Source organism: Trachurus trachurus, assembly GCF_905171665.1.
Source record: "Trachurus trachurus genome assembly, chromosome: 17".
NCBI classification, from domain to species: domain Eukaryota; kingdom Metazoa; phylum Chordata; class Actinopteri; order Carangiformes; family Carangidae; genus Trachurus; species Trachurus trachurus.
Window position 1 is genome coordinate 15,671,041 of NC_139900.1, and position 19,930 is coordinate 15,690,970.

General features: G+C 40.4%; 1 protein-coding gene across 2 annotated transcripts; it reads right to left on the reverse strand.

Moving 5' to 3' along the window:
* Positions 1 to 7,890: 7,890 nt before the first annotated feature.
* gata6 (GATA binding protein 6) lies at positions 7,891 to 14,462 on the reverse strand. 2 transcript variants are annotated; one of them, XM_083990871.1, is made up of 7 exons: positions 14,304 to 14,462; positions 12,738 to 13,625; positions 11,973 to 12,145; positions 11,030 to 11,155; positions 10,818 to 10,905; positions 10,635 to 10,732; positions 7,891 to 10,222 (listed from the first exon to the last, which is right to left on the reverse strand). In XM_083990871.1, exons 2-7 carry the CDS (start codon positions 13,564 to 13,566, stop codon positions 10,058 to 10,060), a joined length of 1,479 nt encoding a protein of 492 aa, XP_083846997.1. In that variant the 5' UTR covers positions 13,567 to 13,625; positions 14,304 to 14,462; the 3' UTR covers positions 7,891 to 10,057. The 2 variants fall into 2 exon arrangements, with proteins under 2 accessions (XP_083846997.1, XP_083846998.1); XM_083990872.1 differs by lacking the exon at positions 14,304 to 14,462 and adding an exon at positions 13,758 to 14,229.
* Between the last annotated feature and the right edge of the window lie 5,468 nt (positions 14,463 to 19,930).

Sequence of the window (19,930 nt, forward strand, 5' to 3'; positions counted from 1 at the left end):
GTCACGTCTATAATTAATTGGACGCCTCAGTCAAAGGGTCTGCCTGGTCAAAGGAGCACAAGGAAGCAGCTCTGTTGTGCTCTGTCAGTGGGTTCACATCAGACTTAAAAAAGATTACACGTCTGATGCTATTTAAAGGAAAACTACAGCACATTACAACTTGGGTGTTATTTTTGTAGCTCCGGATTTCAGTTCTATTATTATGATGTGTTCAAACATACAGAATGCAAAAAAACCAACAAAAAAACATGTTTTTGCCAGTTTGGCTACCAATTTATTTTGAGGTAGAACTGATGTACAAAAAAGTGAGCACTTAAAGTCTGTCAGTGCTCACATGACCAGCACAGATGCAGTCAAAGGAATTGGTAGGCTACTTGTTGGTAGCCATGCTAGTTTAAACAAGTTCATCGGTGAAGATGTAGGACTACAGTATGTTAATAAATTAATACCTGAAGAATCAATGTGCTGCTATTCTTTATTCATTTAACTATGTTTACTTTAAACAAAACAGATAGCCTATACTGTATATCACTACAACTGTAATCATTGCACAAATTATCAAATGTAAAAACGATCGGAGACACAGACTTGTGTCAAGGCAACTTGCCTCAAAAATATGAATATTCATGCAAACTTAACTTCTAGCTTACAGTTGTTTGAATACATTTCAGCACTCTTCTCAGAAAATTCTCTCCTCAAATTTCTTCAATGTGTGTGTGGGTTTTAATCCAACGAGGGACTCCCGCCAACTCTCCTCATAATGTCCAGCTAGGAGAACATCAGATAATGAAAAGAAAACAGCTCAACTTTATTGTCGGAGATAAATAATAATAATTGATGATCATTTTTATGCGTAAAAACAGCTCACACAGTCTACTGTTAACACATAAGCAAGTTAGCTCATAGAATATCTCCTAAGTTGTTGTTCAACTTATAACAGAAATTTGCGGTTGCAATTTTACAGTTTCAGTTGGTTTTCCCATTAAAATGAATCTCAGGGCTTGTCTACAACTTGCTGATCGTAGAGCCACTCAGTGCAATGTAATGATGATCATGATGGGAATGGTGGCTGAAGCAATGAAAACAAATACCCAAGTTATTATAACCTGTTGTTTTCTCCAGAAATGGCTTTGTTGAGGGAAAAAAAAGAGAGAAGGTAAAAAATTTTGTTTAAAAATGGGAAAACTTGAAATACAATGGTTGGTGAGATTGTACTGAGCATCCGTATCTTCTGTTTGGGAGCCTGCCATACGTCAGCTTGTTATTTATTTTAGATGCTCATTTGCTTATCAGGAGTGTTCATAAGAGGTCCCAGCGGAGAGCTGCCCAATCAGCAGACAGGAGAGGAGTCTCACTTTTCTCCTCCGCCAGGCTGCTGCACTCTGCAATCTATCCCCCGTCCTCACATACAGCACTGTATGTGGCTGTGCAGCTATCTTGAGCTCTAGATGAAAATTTATTACATTTCAAGACTTCAGTGAGCCAAATGGTGTTTACACAAGCATACCTCATTCTGAGAAAGTGCATGGTCCTGAAGTCTGAGAAGCCGCTGTTGCATTCTGGGTAGGAAGAGCTGTGGTAAAGTCCCATCAAAATTCATAGCCCACCGCTGACCCACATGACTAAAGCTATGACTCCGTGTGGATTCTGTTGAAGCCTGGAGACTCTGAGCTCAGCGACTGATACTGGCCAGGAAGGAATGGTTCCCTCCGCCCTCTTCATCCAAGTCAAACACAGACACAAAAACACAAACATGCAACATGCTGGACAAGCGCGAGCATGGAAATCACCCTGTCTCTGACTCATTATATTGTTTTGTCTGTTTCACACCCGTCCTGAACAATAAAGGTACAAATGCTTCCCAAAAATTTCACGGGAGTAATATTATTTTCATGACATTTTAGTTTCATGCCACTTGTTTTCACCGAATGTGGTCATTTCTCATCAATTGAAAAACTGAGGCTGAACCCAGTTTTGTCTGTTAGTCCTTGCACAACCATGATTGACTTCTGATCATACATCACCAGGAGAGAATGTGCTCTCCCTGTCGAGACAATGATTAGCATATTGCTTGTTGACATATGTTTAATTGATTAAAACAGGGCCTGCTGTGATTTCACTGTGTTTTGTTTTTAAAGGCCGGGGTTCTGACAGAAATACTCCGGGAAGTATTGCATTTGGCGGTGAGCTCGGGTTCCCATACACGAGCACGCTGAACTTAATTCAAAACGCCTTGGAACCAAGGCTGACTGTTGGGCTAGTAGGAGAGGAGAGATAGCTGTAACCTCAGAGTGAACCCACAAGAATCTCAGCATACTCCTTGGATCGCCACGGCAGAAAATACTTACACGAGTTACATGATTTAGTGGCTGTGTATCAAAGCCCAGACCAGAGGGCCTGGGTAATGAAATAACTTTTCCATTAGAGATTAACAGAACTCTTACCTGACAAAACTGGCAATGCATTGTCTAGAAAGAGGGACTGATTTGATAGTCAAATTGTGCCAGGGCTTGTCATGGACATTCAATACATTTAAGTAGTTTCTGCAAACACACACAGCATGAAAGGGGACATTTCTGCCGTTGAGGGTGAGTTTACTGAAGAGTTGTCCAGTAACAAGTAAAAGAAGTAGCAACATGGTTGCAGTGTCAGCCCTTTCACGCATTAAATATCCATGTGTTACAGTTATCATGTTCAAACTTTCTGCAGCCAGGTCTCAAGCCACATGTCACTGCCAGCTATGTTTGTCACAGTAGAGATATCCTCATGACTTTTTAAATTTTTGCCACTCTCTGTCATCAGCTGATAAACGCAGGAACGCACAAACTGGTGCTTGTGAGCGCCTAAGTGCATGTTTGGCACAGTGCTCACAGTAAAAAGTTCCCAGCGGCTTGTACCTTTAGGAGGAACAACACATTGAACAAACACAAAATGCAACCCTCTTTTTTTTCCACTGGTAGGCATTTATTCCCAACACTGTTTTATTTGTCTTGTGTGTTTTGCATGTCAGAGCAGGGCTTTGTTTGTTTGCAGTAGCAGGTGAATTCAAGCAGAGACATGATTTCTTCTATATCCTTGCATTGCATTGTTTTAATCTTAATTTGCATTTGTCATTGAAAATGTAATACACTTATAACAGAACAACTGGAAGGCCGAAACGCATCTAAGCGCCATCATTTGAAATAAACTGCATCAGCTCTTACGTGTTATTTTTTGGTCCTTGCCTGTTGGATATAGGCTACTTTATTCAATAACGATAACGCTTCAAAAACAGCTAAAAAAAGAAAAGTCAAAAACTGCTCTATGAAGTTTCAAGACCTCTAGCCCAAATACTTTGCCTGTGAATTTTTATTTTTCACTAGCTCCACAAACATCTCTAATGTAGCCTAGCCTACTTTAAGTCTTTAATATAATATAGGCCCTACCAGGCTAATAGTAAAAAAAAAATATACTGGTCAAAACATTTTTACAACTAAGTAACAAAAATTTTTAAAACCACCAGCCTACACCCCCCATTGTTCTGACGTGACGTCAAAAAAATAAAAACGTTTTTTTTTCCCCCCAAGACGAAGTGACGTCACGTCCTGGGTACACTCCCTGTTTTTCCCGGTTCCGCAGAAAGAAGGGGGGCTTCCATTTTGGTGGCGGGAAAGCTAATGTAAACAAACACACCGGTTGGTGCAGGTGCAGTCCCTTATTTCCTGCATATGGAAAATCTTGCTCTAGTCTCTGGACCATATTCAGAGCTTGAAATACTTTTATGAAACAAGCCCTTCTGATTTTTTGGACCTGTGAACCCTTGTGGACTGAAGGAGTAGATAACTTGAAGAGCTCTGAGCAGGTAACTTTAGGGATGAACACAGGTGGTTCTGCTGGTCAAAAGACGGGTGCTCAACTAATATTGATAAGTTGTATTTTGCTTATTATTGGGACAAAATCATCTGAGTGTTTGGAGTTAAAGCAGAAGTAAGCGATATTTTTGTGTTAATAACTCTTAAATAGTTATATCTTCCGATAGCAATCACTTGTTTGGACCAAAACACGTACGGGTCTCTCAGTCCCTCTGCTCTGCTCTGAGCCGAGGAGAAAACTTTTCTTGTATCCTACAACCTTTATCCAATGAGGAGAGAGAACGGCATGAAGGGCTGTGTGTGCAGCCAAGGGATGCGTGTGAATGTGGTGACGTAGGGACGAGGACCAATAGATCCATGACGAGGGCGGGGGCTGCTAACTCCGTCGGCTGACAAGAAGTTATGGTGTGTTCGGGGCAGCCCGTAGCTCGTGTTTTTCCGACCTGTGAAGTCGTACCAGTTCGATCTGGTGCGAGTTCACGGGTCGGAAGTTACGAGTGGCCGTTATAGTGACTTTCACAGGCAACAGGACGGAGAAACGCGAGTTGCGGGTTGCCTGGAACGCTACAAAGTCGTAAGTCGTGACTTGAAGCTGTAACTTACGGTTTCAAAAGCCTGCCTGGAACGCAGCATTAGCCAAAACGACCGGATCGCTTACTTCTGCTTTAAAGGATAACTGCCGTTTTCTACAATCTGGACATTATTTCTAGCATAAAATACGATCATTTACTCACCCAGATAACTTTGGTGTCATTACAAGTCGTTCCAACGAAATTGGATCCAGCCGAGAGCCTCATAGCCTATATCCATAGATAATCCAAGTCTATCGGGCACCGGAATGCAAATAACACATTATCTGCCGCGAAACTCGTTCATTTCACCAATATTTTTGTTATGATGCTAGTGCTAGTCCCTTCTGACTCCAGGGTTAGCTGTTCCCTTAGCAAAAAGTAGTTTATTAAAGTGTACTACAAGTAAACTCATTTTATACCAAAACTGAGGCAGTAGCCTATACTCATCATCATACTTTTTAGGTTCATGTTTTTGAGGTCATACAAAGTTGATTTCTCTAAAATGATAACTACTTTTCATTGTGGTCTAAATGTCAACCATGACTTTTTATTTGTTTAATGATGCCACCATTATCACTTATGGCTCGTTTTGATGAGTGTAAAATAAATAACCTTCATTAGGCTATTATTACCATGAACAAGCATGGCATTATAAGTTGTAATTGTGTGTTTGTCTATACATGTTATATGTTTGGAACCTGTACCAATGAGCTGTACTGAAAGCAAATTCCACCAGCCTGGCTGTGTGGTCATTAAAAGAATCAATCAATCAATCAATTATATCAACCACACACATTGCACAACATGAGATTCATATAATCTAGCATTAAATATAACAATTAAACAGAAAATGTGGATTTTTGACAACACGTACAGTAGTGTTTGCAGTCAGAACTAAAAGCCAATCAGCTCTTTGATCAGGCGAAAAAATATTGGTGAAATGAATGAGTTTTGCGGCAGATTGTGTTATTTAGAGGCTGCATTGTGCTGCCCTGTGTACTTGCATTATACGGATATACAGGGCTCTCGGCTGAATCTAATTTCGTCGGAACGACTTGTAATGACATCAAAGTTATCTGGGTGAGTAAATGATCGTATTTTATGCTAGAAATAAGGTCCAGATTGTAAAAAAAAAAAAAGAAAAAGGGCAATTCCCCTTTAATAGACTGAACCCATCGATTGAGGTACAGCCTGACTACATTGACAAAAGTTTGAGTGTTTAGACTACTGGACGCCTCCAGTAAGTACAATGTAAAAAATATCTGACAGTTGGGTAAACTGATGTAAAAACAACAACAACACAATGAAGTATTGTCAGAACCAGTTTGTTCATTGACTGCATTGCTGCCCATTTGGCCTTGAAGGTTAAGATATCGTGATATATGAAATGTATAAACTTAATGTTAACAGCACTGAACAATGTAAACATTCCCTAGTGTCACACATGAAATGAGACGAAAACGAAAGTCATTCAGTATTTGACATTTTGACTTGGGCTACTCCTTCCTTGGTACTGGAACAACTGCTGTAGCTTCTGACTCACTTTCAGGTGAAAGGGTTGTAGCTTGTCAGGGAACTTTTTCTTTTTCACCATAACACAGCTCTTTCCCTTTGTCTTTTCCCCAACTTTCAGCTTTCAATATTTCCTCCCATGACAACTTCCTGGCAATCCTCCCTCACACACGTGTATACACACTCACACACAGACACACAATCACAGATACACTCAGAGTTGGGCCAAGGACTTGTGTCCCGCCCTGTGATTTTCACTCTTCTCCACCACAAGTGTCATTCGCTCCAACACCCTGCCTTCCCTGAATACACTCCCACTGTTTCTGTAATAAGTAACACTGACTTTACAGAGCTATATATATATATGTACATAGCTATACTTCATGTGAGTGGAGACTGTGAGAGTTTATGACAAGGGTGGAGGAGGCGCCTTTATTCTTTCCTGCACAGTTGTGGATGTGTTTACTAAAGCTAACTGAGAGGGCAAATAGCTTTGAAAGCACCGTTTGGCTTTCTATGAATCTGACAAGGTGAATTTATCACATAATGATAATAATCCAGAACAATGAGAGGTTTATGCACACAAACATACTTATTGGCAGGCTTTTGATGGCACTCCAAATCGGCAAAGACGCCACAAGCAACACAGCTATCACGTTTTTAAGTGTTTTTTTCTCTCCCAGAATGTGCCCCCGTGTCTGTCGAGGAAACCCAAAAGGGCTGAGTCAGAGATCCCATCTCTTCCGGAGGCAGGGCCAGCGGTGCTCTCCTTTGAAACGCAACATGGAAAGATCAACAGGCATCTCCTGAGGGAGCCACTGGGCCATACTCTGCTGCTCCTGCCCCATGGCCAAACAGCCCTGGGGCCTGTTGTCTGCTGCTGCTCTTGCTGCTGCTGCTGCTGCTGCTGCTGCTGGGTTAGTCTGTGCTGTTTACTTTGGGAGGACTTTCAACCCTGCTCAGCCATCAAGATCTCTGCGTTCTCCCTCTTTGTGAGTCTACGTCTGCCTCAACCACGCTTATCTCTCTGCCCCCTCTTTCCAACCTATACGATCACTTATTTGCACACAATCCCCGTTTTTAATATCCCTAAGCTGCAGCTCTGTGACACGCATCATTCATATGCCCCTCTCCGTCCCTCTCACAGATAACAACTGCACGCTCACAGTTTGCATGGCTTTGGTGGACAAGGTGACCCCCTCAGCTTTGTGAGCAGCATCCATCCAGATGAGAGCGAAGGGAGGATTTCTGCACTGCTGTGTTTATATGTCCTCCCTCGCAGCACCATGGAAACCAGTCAGACAGTGCCAAGGTAGGACCACATCATAAATTAAGAAACCTATAAATATTTGCCCATGTTGTGAGTTTAACACTAGTTTGCATTTACATATCTGAAGGTGGTTTGGTAATTTATCTGCTTGGAAGCTCGAGGACTTAATGCTTGGTGGTCTGGGGTGTGCGGATTCAGTTTTATATAACACCTAGCTCAAAATGACCACATGCCAAACAATTCCACACCAAGTAACACTAACAGGGAAAAAAATAAAAGCATGTGATGAACAGTCTTTGGCTAAAACAAATGCCAAACGTCAAAAAGTTTGATCGTCTGCATAAACAACAGAAGTAAATAAGTGCAATAACGGTGTTATGTCCCAACTGTGGATGAGGCCGTTGTGCAGCGCAGCACATTCCTCAGCACTCAATAAACTCGACTAAATCAATACGACAGAGAGCAGACAGATAGTTCTAAGCCCAGACATAAATCTTCACCATCTTGAAATCTTTTCATGTGGTATTACTCACAGGCCATATTCGCTTAAGTACAGTAAACACTGTGACAGGTACTTTGAGCTGCTGGTTCAAGAGGACACAGGAAAGTGGATTGTGCTTTGAGCCTTCGGGGGCTGGTAGAACAGAAAAAAACTCTTTAAGTAAAAAAAAAAAAAACTGTCAAGAAGAATAAAGACTCGCTTTAATGAAACATAAGCAGAATTTGGAAGCAAACCACTCAGAAAATGCTGAATACGTTTGTTTTGAGATGTCCTCTTTTGAAGCATTTAGATAGGAGGTGTGTCCTTCTGAAAATGAGGCATGGATTTTATTTTGTCGCTGCACAGCCTTTCCCAGGAAATGCTTGCTTTGCATTAGCTGATCTTGATTTTTTTTTCACCCTCCCCATGCATGAAAAAACCTGAGAGTTTTTCCTTATCCTGGGAGACATGGGGTGTTAAAGCGTAGCTGCGATTGCCTCATACTAAAGTATGTCTGAGTAATATTAGAATTATGCAAGAACACGATTCTTTCCACAACACTGACGCTTTTCCTTTAAAACACAGGGTGACTGTAAATTCATTTGCAAAGGCAGAACAATTTATTGGACTGAATTTAAATAAAAAATAATTTCTTATAATGCTCCAGGAAAAAAAAAAGAAAAGAAAACATATTTCAAAAAAATAAATAACTCCAGAAGAATGAATAGCATGCCCTTTTATGGATGAAGAAAGTTGTGAAAGAAAAATAAATGAAAATAAAAGTTTAAAAAAACAACAAAAAAACATCTCTACGCCAAGTTTCACATCTAACCCATCAGATTTCCTTCAGGCTTGATTCTCATCAGAGTTGTTTAGTGGCCTGAGATAGCTTCTTTTTTTTTTTTTAGACCCCACCCACACTGGAGGACACAGAGGGTGAAGAATCAAACATACCTCATATTTTGATTCTGCATGCCCCCCATTCTGCTGTGAGTTCACGTATTTCACCACAGCGAGGGCACATTTTTAAATAGAAGATTATATAATGATGTCATATAAACTGTTTGCTTCAGCATTTATTTTTTTCTCATTGACCACGTTAACTCCTCATGATGTCAAACTGAGCCATCACGCTTCTCATAATCCTCACTGGGATTAGTCAAAGTCATAAAAAGCAACATGAATTTGTTCAGAAGTGACCTCACACTCCACTTCGGTCTAATTTTGGTATAAAAATGATGCAACAGTTCATGCTTGCACGGTGAAAGGTGTATACAGTTTATAGTGAGTCACGTATAGTGCAGCAGCAAACAGTCTTCTTTTGCAGTTAATGTGGTAACATAAAGGTTAGTAGGCTCACACAGCTGATCTGGGTGTGCTTTGTTCAAACAAGCCACGAGCTGCTATACGTTTGAAACAGTTTTTGCAGCTCAGCTTTAAGAGAAGTACCTCCATGCTATACCCAACAGCTGACAAGGTTTCACGTTAAAAAAATTAGTCTGAAGGAGTCGATTATTTGCAGTTTTTTTTTTAGTAAATAATTAAACAAAAACACTAGATGACATACCCTGTTTAAACCAAACTAGTATCACTCAAATACAGTAAGAGCTTTCAGTGGAAAACATGTGCAGATTCAACACTACAGTTCTAACAACCACTTATAAAGAAAAAAAATTAGAAAAGAAGACATCAGAATGGTTTAACTTCTACTCTATATTGATATCTTTATTAACAATCATAGCCATGTTTTCAACAATGGAAGATTTATAAATATTTTTTTCTTCTTTTGATTCATTGTCTTGGCACTTGTGGCATGATTCCAGTTGTGGAAAGAAAAAAGAAAATCTAAACGTCCGTAAAAGAGTACAACGCATAAGGAGGCGCTGGTATCCAATCAACAGCTTTGTCTTCAGAAAGGAAATCCATTATGTACACGATGGCGTTTCTTTAAGGAACCCAGATCTGGTTCTGTGCCATGGACGGGAGCGATATTGAGTGCACGGCAGGTCCAGAAACCATCCACATCAGGCCACTTGATTGATCATCTGGCCTGGCGTTTTCCCTTTTGTTTTTTTTTGGTCTGTTTTTTTCAATTTATTTATTTTTAAACTTTTTTTGTCTTTTTTTTTTTTTTTTTTTTAAGGCAACAAGATCCCCACACCAATCTGGAAACAAATCCCAGATATTCCAATCTCGGTTCAAGCTTGCAGCATGACCTAAGGTGGTTTCACCCTTCTTTCTCCCACCCTGTCCAACTCTTCTTGCATCAGCTGCGAGGAAGGAAACAAACATTGCCCCTTTCGAATACTTCCACATTGGCATCCAGACAGAAGGGGCCAGGGATTGCTGTCCTCCCAAAAGATTTAAATGTTCAAGCTAGAGCCATGGGGCACCAGGGTTCAGCCCTCACCGAAGCTACATCTGAAGGCTGGGTCAAGCCCACGCTGGTGTACAGGCCGTCCTGTGCCGGGTACTTCACCGCTGCTGAACCCGAGCCTGTTCCCTCCCCCGAGCTGGACAGCACAGATGAACTGACCTGCAACAACACAGCAAATAATAAAGCTGTGATTCATTTGTGGTTTTGCATTACACAATTGATTGGAAAAAGCATCAGATCCTGAATGAAGCTTATTTTACTGTAATATTACAGTGATGCATACTTTGCAGCAGTCATCACCAGAAAGCATCAGTCAGGCTGCATGTGACTTTATCACCACAACACCTGCTGTAGCACAGGCTGAAATGCATCATGTTCAAAGTCTGACATTTAACGTAACGGATGGTGTTTTTATATCATTAATCTTATTTCAGTTTTTACTGGAAAAGATACAGGATTTTTTTTATTCAAAAAAGATAAAACTCCTTCATGTGGTGCCTTGAATTCAAATTAAACTGAGCACATTTAAATTCTATTTTAAAAGAAATTCATTAAAAAAAAAAAGTCTTACCCCTGAGACCTGTCCAGAGGGAGAGCTGGTTTTTGAGCAGTCTTCAGAGTTGGATGACGAGGTGGACGTGGGAGTCATAGAGATAGAGTTGTTATTTCCTATAAAAACATAAAGTATCTCGTTAGGGTTGGGTTTTTAAAAGCAGGGGTCGATTATATTTACTTGATGAGATCAGTAACTCACCAGAGGATCCCTTTGTTTTATTCAATGTTTTAGGTTTTCTTTTTCTTGTCTGAATTCCCTCTTTCTTCATGGCAAGCGGCCGAGGTACCTGCAGGATCAATTTTAGAGACCATTTATTATTTTTGACTAACTTTTGCACTGATTAATACAAATAAAAGTAAGTGGTTATTAAATTAGAAATAAATTGGACATGAAATTAAACCTGCACTCACCCCGTGTAATTTTGTGTAAAGCCCACACGCGTTACACACCGGCTCTCCCTCGGCATTTCTGCGCCACAAAGTGGTCGTGCTGGTTTGACAGTTCGCGCAGGACAGGCCGATTCTTCTGGACGTTGACTGATGATAGAAAACACAAAAATAAAATTAGTCACTGTAATAAGAGTTCAGTATTTAAAATAACATATAAATATTGACAGGTTTGCCAAGATGGATGAATCACAAGTTTGGAAAAGAAAAAGAAAAGAAAAAGCTTTTGTGAAGTGAAGTAACGTGAAGGCCACACTCCACTAATTGAATTACTATTCGACCATTCACACCCTATTTCCCAAGAATAATACAGGCCCTATTATGATCTCCATTTAAATGGCTTTTACGCACGACTTTCCACAGGATGTTGATTTTCAAGGAGTCCATACGTGACATTAGATTTCCTTTAAAAAAAACTGTGCGTAACGCTGCGTAATGGCACCAGGAAAAGATTTGCCCCCCGTTAGATTAAATTACCAAACAGAAGCACTGAGTGTGCTGAGTGACGGATTAAGTGGCTGATTAATTACATCAACAAATGTCCTGAGTGTGTAGGTGGCTTTAATCCAATTAAATCAGAGCCTCCGATATTGTTAGAGCCAAATTACAAGAAATGTACCAAAACCTGCTTCAGTTTCATTTCTATGATTGTTGGCTGATACATTAATATTATTGGTTTATGTGTTAGATAATGCCAACAAGTTGTCAAATTTGTGTTGTGTAATGTATTTTATAGGCCGAATCCTGCCGATTTTTCATATTCACTAAATCAAATCTAAATGCGCTCACATGTCGCCAAAAGGTAGAGCATTATACTGCAGATGTCATCGTCAGCACTTGGACCTCCAGACACAGTTAGAAACAATTAGGCAGGAAATTGAGCGGATAAGTGGTCCCCTGTGCTTACCGTCCGTTTCTGTGGTTTAATTAATGGCCTGCTCAGCCCATTCATTTTGCTGTACAGGCCGCAGGCGTTGCAGAGAAAGTGGCCCGTGCCGTCGCGCCTCCAGAGCGGCGTGGAGATGGAGCCGCAGTTGACGCACTCTCTGCTCTCGCCCATGTCGTCCAGAATATCTGAAACTGAAAAAAGAAATATTTCCGTCAACAGGGAGTTCCACTTTATACACACGGGGAATATCAATTTTGTTAATTTAGTATAAGTTTGTGTTTCTCAGATAAATATCAGGTGAAATCACAGCCACAGATTCCATGTGTTGGGATAGTTTATTTCAGTGTCAGGCATTGTTTTATTAAATTAGAAATGAGACTTATAAATCTGACACGCTTTTAGTATATTTATACTGTAGTGAAAATGTTGCTTGGATACCTTTTGGGATTTTTTGTTTCTGTAATTTATGGTGCCACATATTTTGGCCAGTTGCGCACAGAAATAGGCCTAATTTTTCTTGCAGGAATGACACACGCATGGTCCCTCAGGCCAGATCCAGGACAATTTTCAGCATTGGAAGAATATATTTGTGGCACTTTAAACATAGTTTGGGGCTTTTTATTATTTATTTTGAGCTGGAGTTTCACTTCACGCTGCAGTGGACACGTGCGTGATGAAATTATTATTTGATGTTTTTTGTTTTTCATCCCAGACATATGAAAGTATGAAGTATGAAAACGTATGTGCTATGTGTGTGTGTGTGTGTGTGTGTTTTTTTCTTACCCCCGTTTGGTCCTCGGATCAAGGGCGCGCCTCTGCTCTGCAAGGTGTGCAGCATCGTGTTATCGAAATGTCCCCCGGTCCAAGGCGAGGGCAGCTGGGAGAGCTGCGGTGCGACGTAAGGGGAGTATGGACTCGCGTAGGTGCCACCGAGGGGCCGTGAGAGGCCGTACTGGTCCCTGTTGCTTACATTCAGCGTGTTACTGTAGCCGCTGTCTCTCGGCGTGCCGTTGTTCATAGGCGGACTTGGAGGGTAGTGGAACCGGCTGGAGGTGTGCGGGCTCCCGGTGCTGTATGAAGGGCTCTCCGGTGCGGACTGTGACCAGACCGAGTGGCTGGAGACGGCGTGGCCGGGCTGCGCAGAGCCGCTGCCCTGCAGATAGGAAAGGCTGGGTATCATGGGGCCCACCCGGGAGCTGGGCACGTACACGGGGGAGTTGGGGTTGGAGTGCATATAACCACCAGAGGAGGAATCATATCCAGTCTGGCTCTGGGCTGCGGCGATGGCGATAGTTTGGTACATGTCGGCCGGGTCCACCAGCAAGCTCGCCTTGTGCGCTCCGCTGGAGAAGACGAGTTTACTGCCTTGGTCTAAATCCGTAAACAGCGGGATGTCCTCGGTAGTGGTCAGGGTGTTGTTATGGTGTCCGAAGTGAACGTAGGAGTGTAGTGATCTGCCGTCGGAGCGGCGGTGACCCAGTGCGTCAAGCTCGCTCGGAGGAGTCCCGTCCCTCCTGCTGTCACCGGGCAGGTAGGTCTGCTCAGCCGGTGACCCTGGGCTGCTGGATACTTCTCGCTTGACCATGGACCAGCTGTTTTCGCCCAGGTCCATCCAGGAGCACTTTCCATACACAGTAGGGGTTAATAAAAATGGTCAGGGAGTAGTCCACCCTGTGAAGAGGAAAAAAAGAAAAAGAAAAAAGATTGAGAACAGTTAGGAAATCAGTGATTACACACTCGTGAGAAGTTGTAGGTATAACTGAGTTTAAAATGAGCCCCAATAACATCTGAATAGAAACTCGCCAATGTTCTCGAAAAGCGCAAATCCACCTCTTCACAGTGCGTTTTCATCTTTAAAGTAGCAGCTTGGTCAGTGAAGCGGAATATTAATTCCCAACACTAACACTGTATCATCTCTGACTCCAATAAAGCGCATCCATCCAGTCCACAGTGATTGACATAACTCCCATCAAGAGCTCTTAAGAGGCATGGGTCCATCCGTGTCAAATCTCTGTCCTCCCACAGCACTCTCTCTCTCTCTCTTTCTCTCTCTCTCTCTCTCTCTCTCTCTTTTACACACACACAAGTAAACACACACGCACATAACAGATAGGAAACAAAACGCAATATGTCTTCACACTAAAAGAGATAACCGTTTGATAAGACCCAAAACAGATAAGGGCCGAGAGGCAGGCTGGAGCGATAAAACGATACCCCCCGAAATGAGTCCAGCTGCGCTCAGCCACCACAAAACCAGCTGTTGAATCCAGCTGTTTGCCGCAACAACAGCAAAGACAGCGGCACCGAGAAGGTAAAAGATGAGACATCGGTCACTTTTTCACCACATACCTGCTAGTTATGTGCCATAAGTCGCAGTCAAAGTTCCTAATAGTGAGCCGTTGCTTCTCCTGGAAGTACTGGGAAATGTTAGTGCGGTCTGACGAGGTTTATGAGAGGAGGCGCTTCTGGTGGCTGCGGCTGCAGGAGGCGGACCAATCATGTGGAGTGTGAGTCGCTGCAAACACGATGGGGGTGCCAGCCTGTGAACTCCTCCAATCAATCACAGGGACTAAAAAGAAAGAGAGAGAGAGAGAAATAAAGAAAGAGAGAGAAAGACTTGATCATGTCTGAAACTTATAATAAGCTGCAAATGTAATCACGCACGTTTTCCATAGAGGTCTGCCTTTGTGATTTATTACATATTTTTTCCCCAATAATAGCAATCCCTCTGGGTTTAAATTCTAACGCTGTATAAAGTCGTTTTAGCACTGTTTTAAATTTTACTTCATAATCTAGCGTTTTATTTTAAAGTGATGTAGAACATTTACTAATTTAGCCTATAGGCCTAACATTTACTTTAAGGTAGCCTACATGCTTGGACTTAGCCTATTAGCCTACACCTTATTCAGAAGGGAAATGTATTTTTTGCTTCACATATTTTTCTTCTTCTTACAACTGTAATGAGAACTGATTTTTTTAATCCTTTATTACCATTTAGCAGAATATGTTTTTTGTTGTTGTTTTTTTTTTTACCCTAAATGTAGATGGATAACATTAGCCCAGCAGTGCAGTGATACCTTCACGTTATTGTATCATTAACAGTAATCCATTGATACAGGCTAATATAGGTTTGTTTACATCGTTCTGGTAAAGGCCAAAGGTTCTTAATATTATTGTTTTCTTTTACAATAATGTGTTGGTAATTGTATTTTGGTTAAATATATGAATACAGCTATTAAAACAAAATTTTATGTCCAAATAAATGAATTTGATTTATGAATTTATGATACACTCAATTCATGATGAGACTGTCCTCATTAATCAAATAATCATAATCATCCTAATGAAAAGCAAAGAAGCTACACAATAGGCTTTGTTGGTATTTATTCACGGTCCTGGTGCAGTCTTGATTCTTCCTCTTTGTTTATTCTCTGCCCTCTCGGCGCACTGATCGATAAATCTGCCCCTAATTAGTTTATTTAAGTCAGACGCTTTGGTTCAGGATTAAATGGCCTCATGTGTGCAGCAGCACAAACTCTCAGCACGCCTCCGCTGCCGCCGCTGTGAACAGCGTCACTTTGAAGCGCGGTGATTCGCTCAGCCTGAATATACATGGAGACTGAGTGAAGTGATCAAAAGTGGCCAAAGGTGTCAATCGAATCATTCACTCATTTGCAGGTCTTCTCCTCCTCGTGCGCGTCCACGGAGGTTAACAAACAGTTCCCGGTTCATCACACTCGCAAAAGCATTCAGCAGGAGATTTGTGTGTGTTTACATTCAGTCTGGATGGGAGATAGCTGAGCACTAAAAGGCTGAATTACAGAGGACGACTAATATGACTACTGCTGCTCCTACCACACAGCAGACCGCAGGCCTGGCTGTAATACCACCAACATCACTGCTGCTAATCACTGTTTTACTATCAGGACTGTTATTTCTGAGCAACTACTATCAGCCTATACTACTAATACTAATACTACACTACACTAACTCTACCAGCACTACAGAAAGCTGCAGAGACTTAGGCTATAATTCAAGATTTAGCCAACTGCTAATCTACCAACTGTAATGCCAATTACTAAGTAATACTACAATTACTATACTCAATTATATTAACCTGCATTCAAAAAAATACAACTAATATTATAATTATTCTGAAAGCTAATGCAATCATGACCACAAATATTGCAACTATGGCTGCTGTTCTGCTGCTGCTATTACAGCTATAGTAGCAATTATGAACATTTCCTTTATTTTTTTTTATTTTTGCCACATGCATGTCTCTGTGTCAATTTAGCTTTTTTGGTGGGGTCACTGTTGAATAATGTAAATCTATAAGAAGGATTAATCAGAGGATTAACACATGCTGACTTTTTAGGCTGTGTAATAGGCCACAGCTGATGATAGTACACAGACCCACTGCTGTTACTATCACTGCTGCTGCTGCTAAAGCCACTGTGATACAGTGACTCCTCTCTGTATGACTGACTTCAGATATCTGGCTGTTGTGTTTTGATGCTTCATGCCCAGATTGTTGAAAACTCTGCCCGCATGGATCCATATTTTGGATCTTTACGCACGCAGACACACACACAGTGTCTCGTGTCTCCTGCTTACTCTCAGTCGTTAACATGATCAAATCAAACTCGACGCAACATCTGATCACCACAGACACGGAAACTGTTCCAGATGTGTTTTTATTGAACCAGAGGGAGTAACTAAAACCGTGCGCTACCGTCTCCCTCTCCCATCCCATCGTCCCAGAGAGCAGTTGTCAGGGAGGTGCGAGAACACAGAATCATGTTGCCCCCCCCCTCTCCCCTCTCTCCTCACTCCCACCCCTCCTCTCACTCCTTACTCACCGAGCCTCGCGTTGATGAATGAGGTGTTTTCGCAGTGATGTCAAAGTTGTGCTACTCTGACACACGGAGCCTGTGGGGAGAAGTGGCAGGACGCCGCTCTGTCTCCACATTTATCCACACACGGCCAAACACCGTGGGCCTGCACCACTGTCAGCCACGGTAAATCTAATTATCTGCATCATAATTTCAACTGAAAAAAACGCCCTTCAAAATGTATATATTTTGTAGGCTAATGGACCCACTGGGAGTTATACTGATAATGTAATAATAATAATAATTTGGCTTGTAATACAATAAATATTATTTGCAATGAAAGTAGGGTGTAAATTCTAATCGCAAAATTAAAATATTAAAATGCAAGTTTCATAATAATAATATTAATACGATCTCCATTAACCCTTTGATGCACAACATATGCACACCCCCTCTAATGCGCAACATGGGTCTAAAATGACCCGCATTCATTTTCCATGTGAATTCATGCTGGGTGAGTGTTTCTTTGTGGTATCTTTTAAAATCAATATATTTTATGATTGAATCCTCCAAGTATCATTTGAATATCTTGTTTTTAATTAGTACAGGGTGTTATTTCCATTTTTACTTTCTTATTTTATGAACAAATAGACAAAAAGTCTCAGAGAGTGGACCAGTTAGCTAGCTAGCAGTTGACATTTCTACATTCTACTGTATTAGTTAACTACAGTAGAACATGTCACCAGCTAGCTAGCTAGGTAGCTGGTGACATGTTCTAGCTGGTGTCTACAATAGAATATTATTCTATTGTTGTCACCAGCTAGAACATGTCATCATGTTAACAGTTAGCTAACGTGCTAATATTAAGGTATTTCCCTTTATGACAAGTAATGTAGCTACTTATTCAAGGTAACTAAAACCTTATCAATTATGCACAGTTATCTTTAATGAGTCATCAAATGTTTCTTTAGGTAAATTGGAATAATTGTAAAACAAGTAAATATGATTATATGTGCTTAAAAAAGAATATTTACTGAAGAAAATGATAAATACTGTGCAGTGATTTCAAAGATATAACATTGAAATAGCCTACTCAGATAGAATAAACTATGGCTAGCTGTTGACCACAGTAGGATATGTCAACAGAGCTATTAATGGGGAAAAAGGACAAGTAATGACTAGTCATTATTGTAATCAAGGAAACAATGGTCTGTTGTTGGTATAGATAGTGAGGGAATGCTAAAATTAAAGTATTCTTGCTATACTTGTTTTTTCAACTGGTCCACTCACTGAGACATTTTTGTTCATTTTTGTTCACAAGTAAGAAATGAAAAATGGAAATAATGACCCCACTAATAAAAAACAATATATTAAATAATACTTGGAACATTCAATCATAAAATAGATAGATTTCAAAAGTTACAGCAAAGAAACTATCACTCAGCATGAAATCACATTGGAAATGAATGTGGGTCATTTTAGACCCATGTTGCGCATTAGAGGGGTAGTGATACAAAATGTGTTTTTATTAAAAAAGTGAAAAAGTAAAAAATAAAATAAGGATGTATTATGATCAAAAACAAGTTAATTGAGGAATACCTGGAATTCTATATGATGAAATACATTTTTCGCAAAGATATAGCACAAAAAAACTCACTCGGGTCACTTTAGACCCATGTTGTGCATCAAAGGGTTAATAAAGAAAATACTTGTGAAACTTTATTATTATTGATTATTTTTTCCCAGCCTGCACCATGGCTCCAGGTTTATCTGAATAATGTTTGTTTCTTTCAGGAGGTGTGTAGGCTAATGGCCGACCCTCTTCAGGTGTCAGTGGCTTATGTACCGACTTGATAATGATTATCTCCAGCACTCCAGCTCTTGTTATAGCCCTGCTCCTGATGAGCCAATACTGCTGCAATATGCATGATGTTATATGGAGATAACGAGCAGCAGGAACAGCCGCTCACATTTTGAATTTCTTCTCTGAAACATGGACTAATGTGTGATTTAATTTTTTCATGTCGGTGAGTCTAACGCGGTGATTTTTTGTCTGGATTTTAATTTTTATTTCTTTTTTAATTGCGCACGCAGTTCTTTGTGACTCGGCGTGAAAATCACTGAGTTTAGATTTCTCCTCCGTGTTTGGACATTAACCCGCCCTGTGCACCAACATTATGACGAATGAGAAGTGACTCTATAGATTCTGTACATGTAGCTATAGGCCTACAATTTTAGACTTTATCCTTATTTTTTATATCCTGTGTAGTTTAAAGTGAAGAAATGTGGATCTTAACAGGCTTTTAGTTGTGGTGGAATAGTTAAAAAAAATGTTCAAATGTGATTTGGGAACATAATTTGATATTTATTGTGATTCGTTAAAAAAAAAAAACGTTTAAAAAAGGCAATTTTCGATCAGTTTAAACATTGCTGCAGGGTATGCTACTGTAACTGGATATGATATTTGACCGAATATTTTAAATAATTAACTGAATTTAAGATTTATTGACACGCACGAATAACGCCAGTTTCTCTCGTCATTTAGCGCTCCATCACGAAGTTTTTTTTTTGTCACATCACACTACGTCATCCCTCCACTCACATATAGTATTTTATAAACCAGTGCAGTCAAATATTGCACTAAGCAGAGTAAAAAAAAACAACAACACATTATTAGGCTGTACATTTTAGTGGTGAAAGCTCTAAACTCAAAACATTTAAAGGCAAAAAGATATTGAAACACAAAATATTTATTTAGCCTGTTTTTGGTATAGGGATTTATGAGATGTTTATAGCTTGCTATACTTATTTTTTAAGGTTGCATACATATGTTTGGCTATATTTATATTCTAGACTCAATAAATAATTAACAATTACCAATTTGCACATAACGTATTTTAGTATCCAGAGTCATTGCTACACCTCAAAGAAACTCAGACACAGATTTGAACTTTTGTGCAGCTCAAATAAAAAGGAGACTGAGAAAAGAAAACTCTGTTTATGAATAAAATGAGAAGCTCACAGCATTTTGACAGTATGAATCTGTGCAAAACGCAAGATCCGTTTTATGAGGAAAGATTCTGAATTTGTCCTATAAAGTTAAATCAGCTACAGCACCTGTGGGAGCTGTTTCCTGTATTT